Source organism: Protopterus annectens, chromosome 13.part0, assembly GCF_019279795.1.
Source record: "Protopterus annectens isolate FY-2018-M chromosome 13.part0, PAN1.0, whole genome shotgun sequence".
Lineage (NCBI taxonomy): Eukaryota > Metazoa > Chordata > Ceratodontiformes > Protopteridae > Protopterus > Protopterus annectens.
The window spans coordinates 895,862,999-895,883,098 of record NC_056747.1 but is presented as its reverse complement, the minus strand read 5'-3'; the positions used below and the strand labels follow the sequence as shown (position 1 = coordinate 895,883,098).

The 20,100-nt window shown below is 38.5% G+C and overlaps 1 protein-coding gene across 7 annotated transcripts in view; it reads right to left on the bottom strand.

Annotated features, from left to right (window-relative positions):
• Positions 1 to 20,100, bottom strand: part of KSR1 (kinase suppressor of ras 1) — a 1,687,803-nt gene that overhangs the window by 263,853 nt on the left and 1,403,850 nt on the right. For all 7 annotated transcript variants that reach the window (XM_044054644.1, XM_044054643.1, XM_044054646.1 and 4 more), the window contains one exon: positions 5,943 to 6,076. In XM_044054644.1, the coding sequence (XP_043910579.1) occupies positions 5,943 to 6,076 (134 nt within the window). The remainder of the gene's footprint in view (positions 1 to 5,942; positions 6,077 to 20,100) is intronic.

Genomic DNA, 20,100 nt, shown 5'->3' with positions numbered 1-20,100 from the left:
GCATACACATGAAGATTGCTCCAATTGAAAGAAAGAGCATCCACTTTCCAAGCTGTGGGATGAAACCTTTTTGTGCAAAACTTTGGCAGCTGATGGTTTAGTGGATAAGCGAACAGATCTATGTCTGGAGTTCCCCATGACACTGTCAATTTCTGAAACACATGAGGATCCAATTTCCACTCGTGGGGATCCATAATTGTTCTGCTCAACACATCTGCTAAGGAGTTCTGTGCTCCTGGCAGAAACCTTGCCTGAAGATTGAGTTGTAAATTGAGAGCAGTCTCCCACAAAATCATTGCTTGCCTGCATAGAGGATAAGAATCGTTCCCCTTGCTTGTTGATGTACCACATGACAGTTGTGTTGTCTGTTAGAATCAACACCTGCCCTGGAAGAAGTAAATCCTTGAAAGCTATTAATGCAAACTGGACTGCTAACATCTCCTTTAGATTGATATGTAGATGCTGTAGTCTGGCAGGCCACTTGTCTTGTATCCACTTTCCATTTAGATGAGCTCCCCAAGCTTTGTCTGAGGCATCTGTCGTTAAAATCTGACTCGCCTCTGGCCGGGTCACAGAGAGTCCCTTGTTTAGGTGACATTCCTGAGCCCACCACAAAAATTCCTTTTGAATGCAAGGTATTATTTGAATGACAGTGTCTAGATCCTGGCAGTGCTGTGTCCATACATTTTCGAGATACCATTGTAGCTTCCTCATATGCAGTTTGGCATTGGGAAGCACCAGAATACAAGATGCCATGAACCCTAAGGCTTGAAGGACTGTCCTTGCAGTCAGCCCGGACTGATGAGATAGCTGATGGAAGTAAAGGGATATACTCTTTTGTTTGTCCGGGGTTAAAAAGGCCATCTGGGATGCTGTATTCAGTCTCACACCCAGAAAGCACATGTCTTGAGAGGGTACTAGACTGGACTTTATTTTGTTCACAGAATACCCTAGGCATCTTAGCACTGCTATCACATATTCCAAATGACGAAGAAGCTCTTCCCTTCCTTGAGCCAGAATCAGGCAGTCGTCCAAATAAGGATAGATCTGTATTCCTTTCAGCCTGAAGAAAGCTATCACTGGAGCCAGAACTTTTGTGAACACTCTGGGTGCAGTAGATAAGCCAAAGGGCAATGCAGAGAACTGATAGTGAAAAGTCCCAGCTCGAAAACGCAGATACTTCCTGCAACTTAGTCTGATAGGAACATGAAGGTAAGCCTCCTTGAGATCCAAAGTTACCATCCAATGATCTTTGCCCAGCAGAGGCAAAAGCTGTTGTAACGTCAACATTTTGAACTTGGGAATGTCCAGATAAGTGTTGAGGATAGATAGATCCAAAATTGGTCTCCACGTGTTCCCCTTCTTTGGTACTAGGAACAGGCGAGAATAAAATCCTAGGCCCACTTCTGGCATAGGGACCGGCTGTATGGCCCCTAGTTGAAGTAACAGAGAAATTTGTTTGTGAGCCTCTATTCTTTGTTGTGGAGGAACGTCTGGCATGCCCCTGAACGGAGGCAAGGTATGGAAATAAAACCTGTAACCTTGGTGTATGATATCCAATACCCATTTGTCTTGGGTAATTAAACTCCAATTTTCTTTGAAAAGTGCCAACCTTCCTCCCAAAGGTGCTGCCAGACGAGAAGGCTCTGGCAGCTGAAAGGGTAGGTCATTGGGTCTGTTTACGAAAGGACTGACCCCTGCCCTCACCTGAAGACTGTGCAGGAGAACTCCCTGTTCTAGGCCTGAAAGAGCCCTGAGCTCTGCCCCTACCACGTCTAGATCTACCCCTAGACAGGGAATCATAAGAAGGATACATCCACCCTTTAGCAGGCCAATTTCTGCTAAACTTTGGAGGCTGAACCTGCAAAAAATCTTTAACAGTCTGCATAGACTTTGCTTTGTCTTCCATTTTCTTTAAAACTGCCTCAACAGGAGGACCAAACAACACGTCAGATTGTAAAGGAGCATCTAAAATCCTTGTTTTAACATGTTCAGACAAATTTTGATCCCTTAGCCAGGCGTGCCTGCGAAGAACTGACCCAGTGGCAGCCACCCTAGACAAGGCCTGTACAGCATCAAAACCACATTGCAAAGAATGCTTACCCACCTGTTCAGAAACATGCACTAAATCTTGCAACTCTTTACAATCAATACCTACTGCCAAAGCATCAACCTTAGACTTTAATTGCGAAAGGAGATAGTTTTGGTATTTCAACATGTGAAACTGGCAATTCAAAGCCCTCATAGCAAGAGTGGAAGAAGTATAAACTTTCTTTCCCCATCTATCCAAGGCCCTAGCCTCTTTGTCTGCAGGAACCGGATTCTTAACAACAGAAGCCTTAACACCTTTAGGCCCCTGGCTAACAGTTTCTGGGTCTGCCCTAGGACTCTTAAAAACATACTTATGAGCTTCAGGCACCCTGTAATACCTATCCGGCTTAACAGGAGCAGGAGGCAACGAACCAGGCTTAAGGAAGCCTCTGTAAAAACGTCTTCCACTACATCCAAAACAGGAGGTATAGACAAAGGCCTATGCTGGGGTAAAAAGAAAAATTGCGTAAGCCTTTTCCTGGAATCAGTGAAGTCCTGACCTTCCCACTTAAAATGCTCCCTCATGGAATGAAGAGTTTCTGAAAAGAAAAATCCTCAGGAGGAGAAGCAGAAGGAGTAGAATCATCCACATCAGAATCAGAATAAGGAGAGTACTCCTGCAAGTCTTCAGCCAAGACTCTGACACATCTGAAGCCTGCTCAAAACCCCCAGCTCAGGCTCCACCCTAGGCCTCTTATCAGGAGGGGGCATAGAACCCCTAATCAAAGTAATCAAATCTTCTGCCATTTTAAGCATATGCTTCTTGGGCACAGTACCTGAAGAGCTAGGGGTAACACCAACTGAAGCTAAACCTGGCCTGCCCCTGGGAGAAGCCTTAGAAACAGAAGGAGAGGGCCTAGCCACCCTTGGAAGAGAGGGGAGTATAGTAACCTGAGAAGCCCCCTCAGCTTGACTTGCCTCCTGAGAGGCCACATCTTGCAATACTAAAGTCTCACCCTGGGAACACAAAGAAACCTCCGGTGGAGCCACCGGCTCCACCGACACCTCTAAAGAACCGGCGTCCGGTACAGACGGTTCTTCCAGCCTAGGCTTAACTGCTTTGTCCTTGCGCTTCTTTGTAGAAGCGGGCGTCGGAGCATCCAACGGCATTTTATAATTGCACCGCTTCCCAAAGACTAACCGTGCACAATCCAATCTCCTCTTTATAGTGCGTTTATTAAATCTAGCACAAGAGCGACAGCCAACAACGTCGTGCTCAGGCCCTAAGCAAGGAATACACAAAGTATGATAATCTCTATGCGGTATCTGTTTCCCACAAGAAATGCAATTATTGACTTTTCTGACATCCGGTAAATCACTGAGGCAAGAAAAACTAAAATATTCCCCAACGGGTACTTAGCCAACTTTGAACTCGGTCTGAAACTTCGAAATCGAAAAATCTCAGAACGCCAACCGGCACTTGCAATGCTGCTTCTGCATCGGACCATGCGGCAAAAAAGACTAAGGATATGACGTCGGTCATGCGCATTTGTACCCTGACGTCCTGATGTCAGTCAAATGCGCCTTGACCGACGTCAGCCTTATACTTTGATATTCGGGCCGACCGAGGACAGCGGACTACCCAAGTGTAAGGACTGCAGCAATGTGAGATGAAGAACATCCATAATCGCAACAATAGTTATATATCCTCAGCCCTCTTTTTGGATCTTTCCAAGGCATTCGATATGGTTGATCACCAACTTTTAGTCCACAACCTGCAAACATTCTGTCTAGATACTGGAGCCCTCCAATGGTTTCAATCCTACCTGAATGGTCGACAGCAGGCTGTCCTCTGGCAGAACAAACTCTCTAACCTTCTACCTAACACCCTTGGAGTACCACAAGGCTCTATACTACGGCCTTTGCTGTTCTCCATCTTCATTAACGACCTTTATACTGTCATCCCAAAAGTCAGCTGTATCCAATGTGCTGATGACTCTACTCTGATTTGCTCAGCCACATCTCCAGTAGGGTTATGGTCAGCTACCCAGATCACCTTTAATACAATAGAAAACTGGCTTTCTGAACATCGTCTGATCCTAAATCCCAAAAAAACTAAAATGCTGTTATTTTCACCAACACGTAGGTCTACTGCTTTCACCTTTACCATAAAATCAAATGATGGCACAATAATCTCCCCTGACCCATCTACAAAACTATTAGGTGTCATCATAGACAATAATCTAAAATTTGACCTACATATTAACCAAACTATCAAAACCATCAATAAAAAACTAGGGTCACTTTACAGAATAAAAGCCTTCCTAACTCCTCCAGCTAAAAATGCCATAGCTCGCTCTCACCTTCTTTCAACCCTTCTGAATGCATCCCCTCTACTCTCGAATTTAAACAAGACTGTCCTTAACAAACTCTCAATTTACTACAACCACATTGCCAGGTTTGCCACTGGGCTGCCTTTTAGGACACATCATTGCATCAATCTAAATCAGCTTGGGTGGCTTGAACTACCTAGCCTAATCCAGTATAACCACCTGATTATGGCCTATAAAATCCTCTATAATCCGGACAATACTCCTGCACTTAAAAATATTATCACCCCCTATAACAATCCTAGACCACTTCGATCCTCTAACAAACTACTAATTCAGACTAACAAAATTAATAACACAGCTGGTGAGTCTCTCTTTGCAAACTCTGTAAATAGATCCTGGAACTCTCTTCCAGCTGATATTACCTTACTTTCCACCTTAGGTCAATTTAAAACTAGACTCAAACAACATTTGTCACTTAACTGACTATGTCAATGTATCAAGCCTGGCTAACTCTCTCTAGAATGTGTAAAAATCTGTTAACCAGTTTACTGTGTAATTTAATTTAATCCTGACTTGTGCTCAGGATTAACTGTAACCTGTGGAACTTGTTTAACTTGCTTACTTATGTAATCTCTGTAAATAGTCTGTTTGTAATATGTAATGCTGTATCTGCTTACCCTTGGAGCTTTTCTCCCCAGGCCTCCGCTGAAAATGGACATGCATCCAGTTGGACTATCCCGGTCAACAAATGTAAAATAAAAATAAAAATATAATAATCAGCCGAGGCGCTACAGAAGTGTGATGGTTTTTGCTTTTCTCTCTTATTGTGGTGATAACATACTGAACTTAGCACTTCAGTTCTTTGCATGCAATGCATGACACAATACACAGTAATGGCACCTGTGATCTGCTTTTTGTGGCTACAGCAAATTGTTGAAATTCAGTGTCCATAGACATTTAAACTGCATTAATAACCTACCCATCTATTCAATAAGCTCAGCAGCCACACGTGTTGCCTACCTGACATCGGCACAGAAATAGATTGCTGAAGACAAAAGTACATTCACAAGTTCAGTATTGCACAGTACTCTGAAATGGCTAATTAACAATTTATGAGTTCTCCATTTCAAGCCATTTGCAAATTGCAAGTTGAAATCCAATAGAGTCTAGCCACTTGAAAGAATCCAACACCCAGCAGCTGAATCCAGCCCTATATCTTGACAGCATGTAAACCTCTCAAACTTTGCTCTCTGTGTTACTGCTGATCAGTGAAAGTTCTTAACGAAGACAGGTCCCCAGTTGTTAACTACCCAGAGCAGCAAGAAACCAATTGGAAAGAGGCAAAAGATAATGTGCGTTATTTGTTATACACTCTCATGTAATTACTAGAAGTATTCTCCACCAGTGGTCACAGCTATCATCATGTGTTACACAACACAGTAACATAAACATTCATTTGGCGGTCTGTCAAATACTCAAAAGTTAACTCCTTAGGCTCAAAAGGCAATAATCAATCTTTAAATTCATGACAGCTAGACAGAAAGAATATTAATTTCTGTTAAAAGTCAGACAACTCACCTTCCTTCTTGAACAACACCAGATATTCCAAATAACCCAAAATCCGTGATGACCACTTTTCCATTTTCACAGAAAATGTTTTTGGATTTCAAATCTTTATGTACAATCCCCTTTGCGTGAAGGTAGCCCATGCCCTACAAAAAAGAAACATAGTACTGTACTTGTCTAAATGTATAAAGACGCACAAATATTACTTAATATTTAGAGTATAACATATCGCAAATAAAAACATTCTCTGAAAGAAAAATGTATATTTTAAGCAAGTTATCATTCTGACACAGCTGTAAAGTACAGAGTAACTGCAAATTACACTGTGCCATTAATTCATCTTCATTAGACGCACACTTTTTTTTTTAAATATAGCAAACATGTATTCTAATAATCTAAACAAACATGTATGTTCCAAGTTTAGAAACAACCTCACAAGCTCAACATACACGACAGAAGCAAGAAGGAAGCTATTCTATAGGTGAAGTGATTTCTGACATCTGTGTTCAGACTGCTATGCCTGGCACGGGCTCCAGGACCTGCTTCATCAACTAGATTGTGGCTCTTGCTGCTAACTACTCCTGGTGAGGAGGAGAGCAATTGCCTTCATTCCCAGCTGTTCTGTTGTGGGCCGTCCCTGCTGCTGTTCTCCTGCTTGGCGGATTTCAGTTTTAGTGGGAACCTAAAGGACTGCTGCTTGGATCAGCATTCTGTTTTGTTGATCTGTGAATCACTGCATGTACTTGTGAAAAACACAAGAGAAAAGGAATGTGGAAGAGTTTCTATGACCAAAACCTTGTTTTTTAAATGTGGATCAGACCAGCTGTGCAAAGTGCCACATCATGGATAACAAACCAATTAGTCTAGCCTGTCCAGATATAATAGATAAGAATCGTACCTATCAAACAACCAGCTACAAGGATAAGTACCCTTTACTTCCTGTTGGGTTAACTAGTTTACTTACAGTTATACTAGTCACTGCTGACTTGTCTGCATGTTGTATCCTTCTCTACTGATCTTACTGGATTAACTTTTATATCAATATTGCTTCTGTGCACTATATACTGCATCATAATGAGTTGTTCAATTACTGCACTATAGCCTGGTATTAAACAGCACTTACATAGTACTGTTCAATTTGCAAAGTTTACAGCTGTTTCATTACTACTGCTACTTGACAGTATCACTACTGTATTGTTCTTTGTTGTTACAAGGATTTGCTCTTGCACTGTCACAATTATCTAACGGATAAGTGACATTTTTGTGCAAACACCGGCTCTACTCAGAGAAGACCCTGAGAATGCCCCGGTTACTTGGGGGGAATTTAACCAAATTCTCTCGCTACTTACACAGCTCACTAATTCTTTGAATGAGCGAAACTTGGTTCCATCCTCGGGCTTACCTGGGAACCAACAACAAATGGTTGATTCCACTCGAAGACGCGTTACTTCACCTACGCATACTACAAGCCCCAATGGTTTAAACAAAGGAACTGGTAACAGTTTTGCTAATATTTTAACTAACAATGACGGCACAGTACAAACTAAATCTAAAGTTTTGCCTAATTCAGGTAGCAATGAGCAAAGGCAGAACTTTGATTTTAACACATGGACTAGGCACCAATTTTCGTTCCAACAAGGTACGGTGAATCATGACTTTATTCGAAATGCTGAAGTTGATTTTGGTGACTTTAAAGAAAGACTTTATTCTTTTAAAAACAATCAAATTGAAATTGATTATTTAAAAGAGTGTATTAATGTGCAAAGGGTGCCTAAAGGCTTACGTTTTTTTAAATTTCCCAACAATGTGCAGACAGGCACTGCGTTGTACGACCAACTTTGTACTATTTTTAATAGGGCTGGCATTGAAATGCTTAAATGTATGGTATCTGAATATGAAAGTAGAGCTGACAGATTGTTAAAGGATTTGAATGTTTTGAATGAGAGACTACTTAATGACAACAAATTTATTAGTTTTAAAAGAGATTATGACAAAACTTTTATTGAGGTTGACCAACATTGTATGAGGGTTTTAAACCGGAAAATGAGGAAATTGGAGCGGGATTTAAATGAATACAAAGAAGGGAGGGCCTTCCCGCTACCTGTTACCAAAGCATGGAAAAATAACAACAATGAAGGGGTTGTTGTGAATGGGGGTGAAAGGAATAGATTTGATAGTTATGGGCCTGCGAGTGTTGACACACTAAGGAGAAGTGAAAGGATATCAGAAAGAAATAGGAAACAGTCTGTGCAGGATTTTCAGCAACCCCCGAGAGGGGGGACGGGACGGAATTACCAGCAGAACAATTGGAATCACCCGCAGGATTAAATAACATTATTCTAAACTGGTATGAACCTCCTGTCACTACAAATGAAAAACAAATTATACATAGAAAGAACAATTTTACCATTTTTAACTTCACAGACTGTGAAATAACAAACAACCATTTTGATTTATTTTCAAAATGTTTCCACTTTGTTCCTGCGAAACTTTTTCAAGTTACCAACTTTTTAATTGATCTGAAGCTTTTTGTCAGGCAAATGAACTTGAACATACTTTTTAAAGGTCAGTACCCCTCTTTAAAAGTATTTGAAACTTTAGTAGAAAGGGACATTAGAGGTATAGGACAAGGAAATTACACCAGACCCGTGACGAATCTTACAAACGACAAATTAACCCTCATAGAACTATTTAAAAAAGAAGGCATTAGAACAATGAAACCAGACAAGGGGGGGGGGGAGCTGTAATAATGTACACGGTTGACTATGAATCAAGTATGCACATTATGCTTCAGGACACACAACAATATGAACTTATTTCTAAGAATGAAATTAACATAGCTTTTGCTAAGATTAATTATCAAATTCAAGATTTTTTGTTACAAAAAGCAATCAATGAGCAACTATACAACTATTTATAAGTTGCTAAGCCAAAAATAGCACAGATTTTTGGTATCCCTAAAACCCACAAAACATTGAACCCACTAAAATTTAGACCTATTGTAGCTGGGTCTGGAAGTATAACGGAACCATTAGCTAAGATTATCGACTTTTCCTTAAAAAACTTTGTTTCTAAGATTCAACATATTTGTAAAGACTCCTGGGAATTTTTAAAAGGAATTGATCAGAAAACATTTGATGAAAATATCTTAATGGTTACAGTGGACATGGTGGAACTTTTTCCGAGTATTCCACACCAATTGGGTTTGGAATGGTTTGGTGCCACACTGACAACTGAGGCAGGTTTTAGTCCCAAAGTTACTAATCTTCTTTTGGAACTCATGGATATGGTACTCGACAACAATTTTATTTATTTTAATGGAGAATTTTATCGTCAGAGGAAAGGGGTGGCCATGGGCTCACCCTGTGCCTCTTTATATGCTAACATTGTCTTGTACCATTGGGAAAAGGAACATGTGTTTGCAAGTAGTTGGTTTCAAGAGATTTTGTACTACAGAAGGTTTTTGGACGATATATGTATTTTATGGAAAGGTAGTGAACAGGATCTTTTAGAGTTTTTGTCTTACATTAACAACTTAACAACCTTTTTGAGATTTACTTACAACATTGACAGGAATAAATTACATTATTTGGACGTTACTTTATATAAAGATAACATCAATAATTGTTTTCAATCAAAATTACTTAGAAAAACCACTTATTCAAATTCATTTCTGCATTTTCAAAGTAACCATCCCTATAGCCAAAAGAAAGGCATAGTAAAAGGGCAGTTAATACGGGGATCAAGGATGTCTAGTACTTTGGAGGCCTTTTGTGAAGAGATTGAAATTTTAAAAGGCTTTTTTCTTGAAAAGGGTTATCCAAATGACCTTATAAATAAAATGATTCACGAAGTTAGTAAGGAGAGGGATAGATTATACCCGCCCTTGTTAGGAACTGCTTCGAACACGGTTCATTCAAAAACAATAAAAGATAGTTCCAACCTCAGAAATAGTTTTATTTATACATATGCAGCTAATTCACATGAACTTGAAGAGGTTATTCAAAGGTATTGGTCTGTACTCACTTTACATGAGGACACAAAACCTTACATCACACCTTGCCCTCATTTTATTAGAAAAAGGAATAAGAACCTTAAGGAATTACTTGAGGCTAAGCAAGACACTAAATATGACAAGACAAAGAAGAAACTGGGAACTTTTCCTTGTGGGAACTGTAGACAATGTTACACCATGTTAAATGGGGGGACTTTATATTTGCCTTCTAGGAAATTTAACTATAGACCCCAGAAATATTACAATTGTGGAATGAAAGGTGTGGTCTATCTAGGGTTTTGTGAAGAATGTAAAGGGTTTTATGTTGGGAAAACCGAGCGAGTTTTAAGAAGAAGGGTGTATGAACACCTGAATGACATCAGCAATCACAAGGAAAGCAATGTTTTTTATAAACACTTGTTGACATGTGAAAACATGCGTTTAAGATTTATTGTCCTTGAACAAGTTACCCCTGAAGTTAGAGGTGGTAGTGGGAAACCAAACTGGAATACCGGGAATTACTCTGGCAACTTAAGCTGGATGCAAGTAGGTTTCCCGGTATGAATGAGAACATCAATATTAACAGTGTTTTAAAAATGAGACAAGCCAGATTGTAAAAGTTCAAATAATTTTGTTTAACGAAGTTCCTTTTGGTTTCGCAGCAGTGTGAGTTTGATGATATGCCTTTAAAATTAAGAGCATGACAGATTTAAAAAGAAAGACACAAGAAATTCTGGGGTTTTATTTGGTGTATGTTTACTTGTTTTTGGAAACACGGTAAACTAACACAACGGGGTTGTTGTAATTTTTAGATACAAGAATGTTTTTAATTAAAACTTTACATTTTTGTATTTCACTTTAAATATTAAGATGCATTAATTAATTGAATCATGTGATTTTGTCTTGAGTATAAATTAAATGAAATGAGTTATTAACCTGTTTTACCTTGATAAAGCCCGGTAGCGACCGGGAGAAAGCGCTTGGTTTTGTTTTGTAATCAGTTTTGCAAAGGAAATCTAATAAAAGCTTTTTATTAAGCTGCGTTTGTGTTGGTATTGGCCACGCAAAAGGATTTACAGCATTTTACTTGACTGTTGCTTTCCGGGTCCTGTTGTGCTGGACTTTGTTCTTTTGGCTTGGGCTACATTTATTCTGTGATTTTACTGGTATTGTCACAATTATACTATTTTCAGTACTTTTACTACTTTATTTCCCTTTTTCTGATCATACTAGGTTATCTGTTACTCAAGTGGTAATCAGTGTTTGGCTGTACTATTTTGCTGTCACACTTCCTTGTACAAAGAATGTTTGTTCTGCCATAAGACCACTGCTTGCTGCCATGTCTATCACTACACCATTGTTACTCTAATACTTTGCTTATTACTAAGCTACTTCTGACCTTAAAGGACAACTATGGGATAATGTGGATTATTTTCTTCTCCCTAACATATGTTTTCTCTGTACCTGTCAATCCTATCACTTAGAATAATCATTAAGGCAAGGAAAATAATTTATTCTCTCATTTCTGGTGATTAACATCATACTGCTAGTGGTACAACTAGCCACCTTCCTTAAACCTTTATTCGAAAGTTTGCCTGAGTCTCTGACAAGTTGCCTATCATTCTGCCAGCCCTATATGGTGGAAAAAGCCCCCCGCTTGTCTTTTCACCCAGGAAATGCCCTGTGTACACTTATGCACTCCCTCTTTTAACATTTGCATGCAATACTGCCCTTCACCCTGCCTTCCTATGAGCATAAAAACACCTTCGCCCAGAAGAAGGAACTTCCTTTTAATGATCGCTGCATGTCTTTGTGCCAAAGGACGCCTCAATATGATTGTCACAAGCCTTGTAAGTGAAAGGCTGAAAGTAAAATGTTGTCATTTTGTGGTGAATACATTTTTTGATAACTTCTTAAGCCAGAGTGTCACAGGCTGATTCTGGACTACGCAAACATTTTTTTTTTTATTGGCTGAACAGACTTTCTAATGCATCGACTCAAATGTAACCCTTTTAACTATTTTAGACTAAGCATATATGGGATTTGAGCAGTGGTGTTGCCTATTTTGATTACAATGAGAAGAAAATCTTTACATTAGCCCACTTACCCCAGTCAACATAACCTTCTGATTGTGTATAAGCTTCATTAATTAACTTTGTATGGGGTCTCCATTGCTTGTCACCTGTCCATCTCTTTACAACTGCTGTTCAGGTTATCTATTAGAATATGGGGGAAGCAGACAGCAGCAGTTTTGACAGGATTTATTGAGTGATTTTTTTTTTTTAAGTCTGTTTGGAGTTTAAGACAATAGTGCACAATAAATCTTGTTTCATATACTTGTTTCATGTATTTTCCTACACTGCTGCTGTCTTCCTCTCAGCGTTGGTTTCACTTTTCTGTTTCTATTTACACTTCGTGGGACTTGCTTTTCATTATGTGTTTTAAAGCAGTATTTGTGCTGTTAAAGAAGATCGAAGGTTTTGCGTCATACTTCTTCCCAGTCCTCTCATAAAATCGTTGTTGCTTTTGTGGTAAATCGTGTAGGATTTCAGTCAACCAGTACTGCCAGATACTAGCTTTCTGAGAAAAGCACGTTCAAACAAAACTTGCTGATCTACTTAATATTTGAGTGAATTATAGTTAACATTTAAAAGTTATCCCTGCTTTTGGTCAGACTTTTTTTTGTACTTAGGTTTATGTGGACAGCATTATTTATTTACTTATTTATTTTTAGGTATGATGTTGGGTCTTTTCTACTGTTTTGTCTGTGCTGCAGATTGAGTGTTTTTTTCTTGTTATGATGGGTTGCATACTTTTTGCAAATACTAAGAAGATCTAATCAAGAATTCTTGTCAGTGTTACTTATTCTCATAAAAAAGCCTAGCACCATTAATAAAATAATTACGAAAGGAAGTACTGTAATTATCCATTCAGTATCCACTTTTCAGTCAGTACTGTATTTGTGAGGAAATAAAACCACAAGGAGTTTCACGTTGTTCACACTGTCAGCATACATCAGCTTATTAGCATTTTCATTTGAAATGTCTTCAGTACTGAATATAAGGTACTTGCGTATTATCGCAACCACATTTTTGCGGTTGCGAAATTCAGAAACTTCAAGTGAAACAAATGCATGTATGAGTCAGAATTGATCTTCCAAATGTTTTCTACTGTGACATTACAGTGGTTAAGTATCAGGGGCACACTAAGCTGTACACATACACAACTAGTGTCTATCAGCAGTTACACACACTGGAATCCTAAACGCTGTAGCACTGATGCGATTACCTGTCCTCACCAGCAGCTTCGAAAGCTGCCATTATTCTTACTGTTCGAAAAGAAACAAATGTCATTATTTACTGACATACTGACAATAACACTCAGTGATGACTCGAAAACTACACAACTGCAACTTGCAGGGAATAATGTAAAAATATGAGTCAGAAATCTGGACCTGGAGAGGTATCAGTATGGCCAAGTGCATTCAAGGTAATGCAGACACACAAGTTTACAAAAAAAGGCCGGTAAACATGGAATCCATGAACAGTTCTTCATTGCAAAAGTCATTCACCCCTTCTTCTCTGAGTTTTCCTATTACTAAATCACATTTGTGAATTCTGACCAACACAATACAGGGACATAATTTAAAGCATGATCTTTTACCCCTTTTACAAACTGGAGAAATCGGTTCTTACAGATTCCATTTGTCAGTAAGACAGCACCCTTTACAATTCACCTATGCTGTTGTAATGCACGCAAATCTGGAAGACAACTTTTTGATTGGTTTCTCCTGATTAAGCTAATCCAAACTTTTCCTGTTAGCACCAAGGACTTTGATCAACACCTCGCACTGTTTCATGGCCTCATTTGACTTGAAGTAGGCGACTTTCGCAACCTCGAAAATGTGGTTGCGATAATACGTAAGTACCGAATATTATTAGGAAATCAAAGAATGCATGGAACACTGATTACTCATTATTAAACGTGTGCATTCCATATTTTATATTTCATTTCCTTACTGAAATGCATAATTTTTATGGTTGCACTTGTTACCACTCCCTTGCATTGTTATCCGATCCTGTTCTACTAAGTTGTTTTATAATATTACAGTGAAAACTAATCCATGCACAGATGTAATGAGGGTGGCAGCACCCTTACAGGCTATTTGACAGATGCAAATGTTTTACATTGTACTTGTTTTATAGTCTGTAAAGGAGTGTTACCTTCCTCCTTAAACCTGCACTGTAATTTTGAGCTGCAAAGTTAAAATTAATCCAGGTCAATATTTAGCAAGGAGTTAAGAGGGTAGCAGCCCCCTTTACATGCTATAGAACTGTTTCATAAATGGTGTTTAATTACTTAGGGGGAAATCATGTATGTTATGCTGAAATAATTTCTTTTATGTATATGCAATGCTTGTAACATCTGCAAACCACTGCATGGTCCATGGTTATATCAAACATGGTACATGGCATATTGTGTTACAGCTGTACTATTTCTTCACTTATGGATGCATAGTACACTTTGTGTTGGGTGTGCCTGTCAATCACATATGGTACGTATAAGGTAGCCTGACCTAGGATTTGAGGTTGATACTAAGTATCTAGTGTAACGCTTCTTTGAGATTTGATAGTTTTAATGATCCTGACTATGGATTTTATTGCGCCTGTTTTGCTAAGGTTGTGATGATAGCATGTTAAGGAGGTAGGACTGACTAATGTGCTTACTGTATTGAGTGGCTATATAAAACTGAGCTGTGCATTCATGTTACATTACAAAAATGTAACAACATACCTGTAGGTGTCTAATGGTTCCTGGTGTAAGCATATCCCCAGTTAACTGTTACTTGCAAACTGGATTCTCCACAATATAGTTTCTGCCTACTTCTTAAAGGGGGATTCTCCCTTGGTAAACATTACATATAAAGTAGTAAAAAAACAGCAGCAAGCAGGATAAATGGTTCACTAAGTCCAAAAGTGTAAAAAATTGTAGCAAAAACTAGGAATGTGAACCAAACCACAGCAACAGCTTTAAGCATACGTAGCTATTCAGCACAAAACAGTCTATTTTACTTATTATTTATAAACTTGGATTACTTGAACACTTTAAACTGTTTTTTGCTGAATGGCTATGTATGCTTAAAGCTGTTGCTGTGGCTTGGTTCACATTCCTACTTTTTGCTACAATTTATTACATATAAAGTAAACAAGGGAGATACTGTAAATTTGTACCCAAACTTGGATTACACTTTTTCCAATGACTGTTGCTCACTTTTGGTAAAGACAACGTAATATATATTTGCTTAGTTTGAGTGAAACAAAATGTGTTTTTAAAGTATGTGCAGAAAATTTAGCCAACTAAGTAACATAAATTTCACTGCCACCATGTTTCCTACTACTGCTAAGGATCCCAGCTTCTGCAGCTCTGTTTATCAATTAAGAACAATGGGCTTTTAAATTTCTTCAGCATAAGAAAAAAATAATTTACTGTAAGAGCATAATTATTCCCATAGCTGTTGTCCTACTAGCACTGTAATTGTGGACAAAGACAAAAACTAATTGGGATACTTATATGTTTATTTGCTCACTGACTCACATTACCTAACATTTGCTGACCAGATTAGCCCTCATGGGCAACTGTCCAGTTTAAGATGGACCAAGGTTAATACAGAAAATAATTCTGCAGTAGTTGAAACAGTAGCTTAATTTTGCAATACTCAAATAACACAATAAAGGCACTGCATAAATATTGGCTCTATTTACGTAGTTGATAAAACAGCAAGATTCATATTAGTGCATTTTAAGAAAGCAAAGTCCAGAATTCTACTGAATGGTGGTATGAACTGACTTTAACTGAAAGAGACAAAACTTTTGGGGAAAAAAAACGGGAACAGCTGAGAATATTTGGGGCTGTGTGTTGTTAGCTATTTGCCATTTGACCATCATATGTGTGCTACAGTGAGGTAAACAGTCTATGCTGCACAACTTATAAGCAGGGGTAAGGCACCTATTGCTATACATGTCACTGTTCAATTGTACTCTACTCTTATAAGACTAGTCATTGAATATAGTACTCCCTTCAGTATGTACCTGGATAGGCAGATGCAGCAACTGGAGCATCCAATCAGATTCCTCACAAAAAGAATACCTAGTGTGGAAAACAAGTCCTATGCAGACCGACTCAAAGCTTTGCCCTTATATATGGGCTCCAACAGGCTGCACTTATTCAAGCAAAAACTGAATCAGAGGATGGGGAGCAGTAAATATATCCCTGGTCTGGCACCTACATCTCTATTAGTGAGTGGAAGCTTCTAAATGCTCAGCCACCCACACCCATGTACATATACCCCTACAAAACATTTGGGAACTAATACCCATCAAATTTTATTGAGAAGTGTGGCTATGATTAAAAAACAGCCTAATGTTCTATTATGGTGATGCTATGATATGATACAGTTTCATAAAATGCTCTTTAAGGCAAAATCTACTGAAGTACTATATTTTTGAGTGAACTTAAATTGCTAAATTGAACAGTTCCAAAAAAACAAGCAGGAAACCAGTGTTCACAGCATAAAAGCACCAATGTAAAAAACAGTTAAAAAACAATGTGAGGTGCAGGAATAACCACGGGCACAATAAGCTTACCGTAGTACTTCGAAAACTGTAATAAATGTACAAAAATAAAAACAAGAACAAGCATCTATAATCACTGGTCCCATTGTTCTTTGTTTTAAAAGAAAAATTATTATTACGTAACCAGACAGATCAGTCTATATTATGTTGGTCACTAATACAAGTGCTGTTGTTTCCTGAAGTTTTATTATTTGAAAAATAATAATTTTTATTAACTGTTGTTTCCTGAAGTTTTATTATTTAAAAAATAATCATTTTTATTAAAGTCACTTTTTTTCACCAGCAGCTGCTTTTGCTTAGGTCTCGCTCCCTCGTTAATGAATGATTCTTTATTAGGGTCCAATCGTTTGTTTGTAGGTGAACAGAATACGAGGAAGTAAATCCAAAGAATCGCTTATCTCATCCTGTTCCACCAAATGCTGATTAAAACTCTGGGTCTTGAACACTTCTAGATCACTTCTTGTCCCCTTTTCTATTGCTTCCTGGTTGCCTGGCAATACTAGAGAGCTTTGAGTAGCTCTTATTTCCAAAACATTGGTGGTTAATAAATGAACAAGTTGCATGAGTTCACCACTGAGGGTACGAATTCCTTTCTCATATCCGCAATGGCAGAATGTACTTGTTGATTTCCCATTTCCGTAGCAACCTGCACCTCCCTAGATTCCATCCATGCTATATGATATGATACAGTTTCATAAAATGCACTTTAAGGCAAAACCTACTGAAGTACTATATTTTTGAGTGAACTTAAGTGACTAAACTGAACAGCTGGGAAACAGAGTGCAGCAGCTGATGAATATGAATAAAGTAAATGCATCACATAGAATTTATTGAGCTGTTTCATGAAGTTCTTTTAGAGTTTACATGAAAGAGCTTAATATAGCCTGAATAATATATTTATTTCATGTCTTCTCTTCCACTACTCATCTATTTTCCCAGTGCATTATCTTCTTTCATTGCTTCTCCTTTATACGTCTTTACACTTGCATCTGGATTTGCTTTTGGGTGTCGAAGTTCTGCCTGAGACTTTGCAAGAAGTGTTATTGTTTTTTTTAAAATAAAGTCCCTGATTTTGCGTAATATTTTTGCCCTGGCTCATCTTAAACTGTAGCTTTTAAGTGTCTTTTTATAATTCTCAATGCTTTTGTGCAGTTTTTTCTTCATTTTTAGTAGATTGTGGAAGACTTGTTGGACCGTATTAAGAGAATAAATGTCACTATTGCAACCACGTTGTAAGTAAACCTGTATTTGCAGATAGGGTATCCAATAAACACACAAAGACATGGTGTAATTAGATGAGATCTGCACATACCTCTCAACTTTCCCTGAATTTGCAGATGTCTGATTTTGCATCATATTTTGCCAGATCCTCTGTGCATTTATATTTATTTTTGTGTAAGTTACTGAGGGTTCTAGTCTGTCAGTAATACCAGATATTAGACTTTCATACCTCTTACTGCTGATAAAATGAATGCTGATCTGAAACCTCTGATTTTTTTTAAATAATATCCATGATAAATAATACTGAATCATACTAATTCAGCCAAAGAACATTAAATCAATACTCAATGACACATTGTAAGTTTGTTTGATATGGCAGTTGCTGCAGAAGTCTGACAGTTGGTGCAAAGGTTAAGGCTGTAAGCTGTAGTTCCTGTGGTGCAGGGTTCATTCCCTCAGCTCTCATTTGCCCGTTGTGTGACCTTGAGAAGAATTTAACCAGGCAATGCTTTCAGGCTCCTCAATAATCCCTTGGACTGCAAGCCTCGTAATTATTTGTGAGCTTCCTAGCTGACGTTGTCGATACGTTTTCCCCAGTTTGCCAATTTGACATCATCAGCCATCTTATCAACAACAGTGTTCAACGTTTTGGAGAAGGAAGGTTTAGAGGTATGCAACTACTGCATCTGACAGTTTTCATTTCTGTTGTGTGTTGTTTACTTACATATGTGCTACTGTTTAATGACTGCACCTCTCAGCTTTTATATAGCACCATAATTTTTACTAGGCTATTGACCTTGAATGATCTTTAAAAGCCTAGACATCCATGCATTCACATGAAGTCATTTTAGCCCTTGTAATTTAAATATGAATATCCCAGAGCAGACAGATCATGTACATGTTAATACTTTTCATAGGGGGACAAGGGTGTTACTCGTGGGATGACGTTGTGGTTTTCTATCAACCTTCTGGATTATGTTTGAAAAGAGTAAAATAATTACTTTGCTTTACATGAAGAGGAGGCAATTCCAAAGAAGTGGGATCCTCTGTGATTCATGTCGATCACTCTAACACGTCCTATTTATGTTGTAGAACAGATTAAGATCTCTTGATCAGATGTCTATGCCAACACTGGACTTACAGATGTGCAGTAGGTCTATGAGGATAGGATCAGTTGAGGCACCATATGTGATGCCGAGAATAGAAATAAGGCTTAGAGATGATTACTGGCCTTATTAGGATTTAAACCCTTGATTTTCTTGGTTTGAAAACACTGTGGGCATTCAAGTTGTCAAGTGTTTTGCTAGGTAAATGCCAAAAAGGGTATTATACACAACGAATAGTCTAATAAGTCACGAACACAGTGGAATGATCTGCAGAGCCGAAATTCATACCCTTACTAATAAGCCATGCAAAGAAAAAGGAATTTCTTACAACAGTAGATACATGTTGATAAAAGGATAACTTGCAGTCTACATAGGTTCCCAAGTCCCTAACTGCTGGATTGATTTTCAGAGGAGTGTGATCAATGTAATAGTGGCAGGGGATTATCATTCTTACCGAAGGATACTATTATACATTTTTTGGCATTTTGTTTTCGTTCATGATTATAACACCAGGTATTTGTATATGAAAGGCTCTCCTGGATGACCTTGGTATCCTCTGTAGTGTTAATAATGGCATCTAGTTTACAGTCATTAGCAAACCTGGTGAGTTATAAGACCTTAGCACTGGTTTTGACCTCCATGAAGTAAACGCCAAAGAGAAGTGGTCCAAGGACTGAGGTCTGTGGTTAACCACAGGTGACAAGTAATTTCCTGCGTCCTGTTTGTGAGCGAATTTGCCATCATTTGAGTTATACAGAGACTGACATTTAGCCAGGAGAATTTGAATGTGGAATGGTGTCAAATGCCACAGCGAGATCTTGCTATGCAGTGTGTACTGATTTTCCCTCATCCAGTGCTTCAGTAATCTTCTCAAAGAAATCAAGCAGGTTGAGCAGCCTTGACAAAAGCAAATTGGCTTGGGTCAAGGATTCTTGTTTATTAAGTCCATAATTATCCTTTCCATAGCCTTGCAGATGATGCTCATACAATTACCAGGGTAAATTAATGCCTTATCCTTGCCCATGGGACTAACTGTCACTGTCCTCCATTCCTCTGGCACATAGGCTGTTTGGAAGCCAATACTGAATAGTTTCTGTAGGGGGTCTGACAGACCCTGTTTCATGATGGCTAAGAGGCATCCTACGTTAGCTGGCCCAAGAGAAGCAATGTTCCAGGCTGTGAATTGTGTCTTGAGGACTTGGTCTTGGAAGACTTTT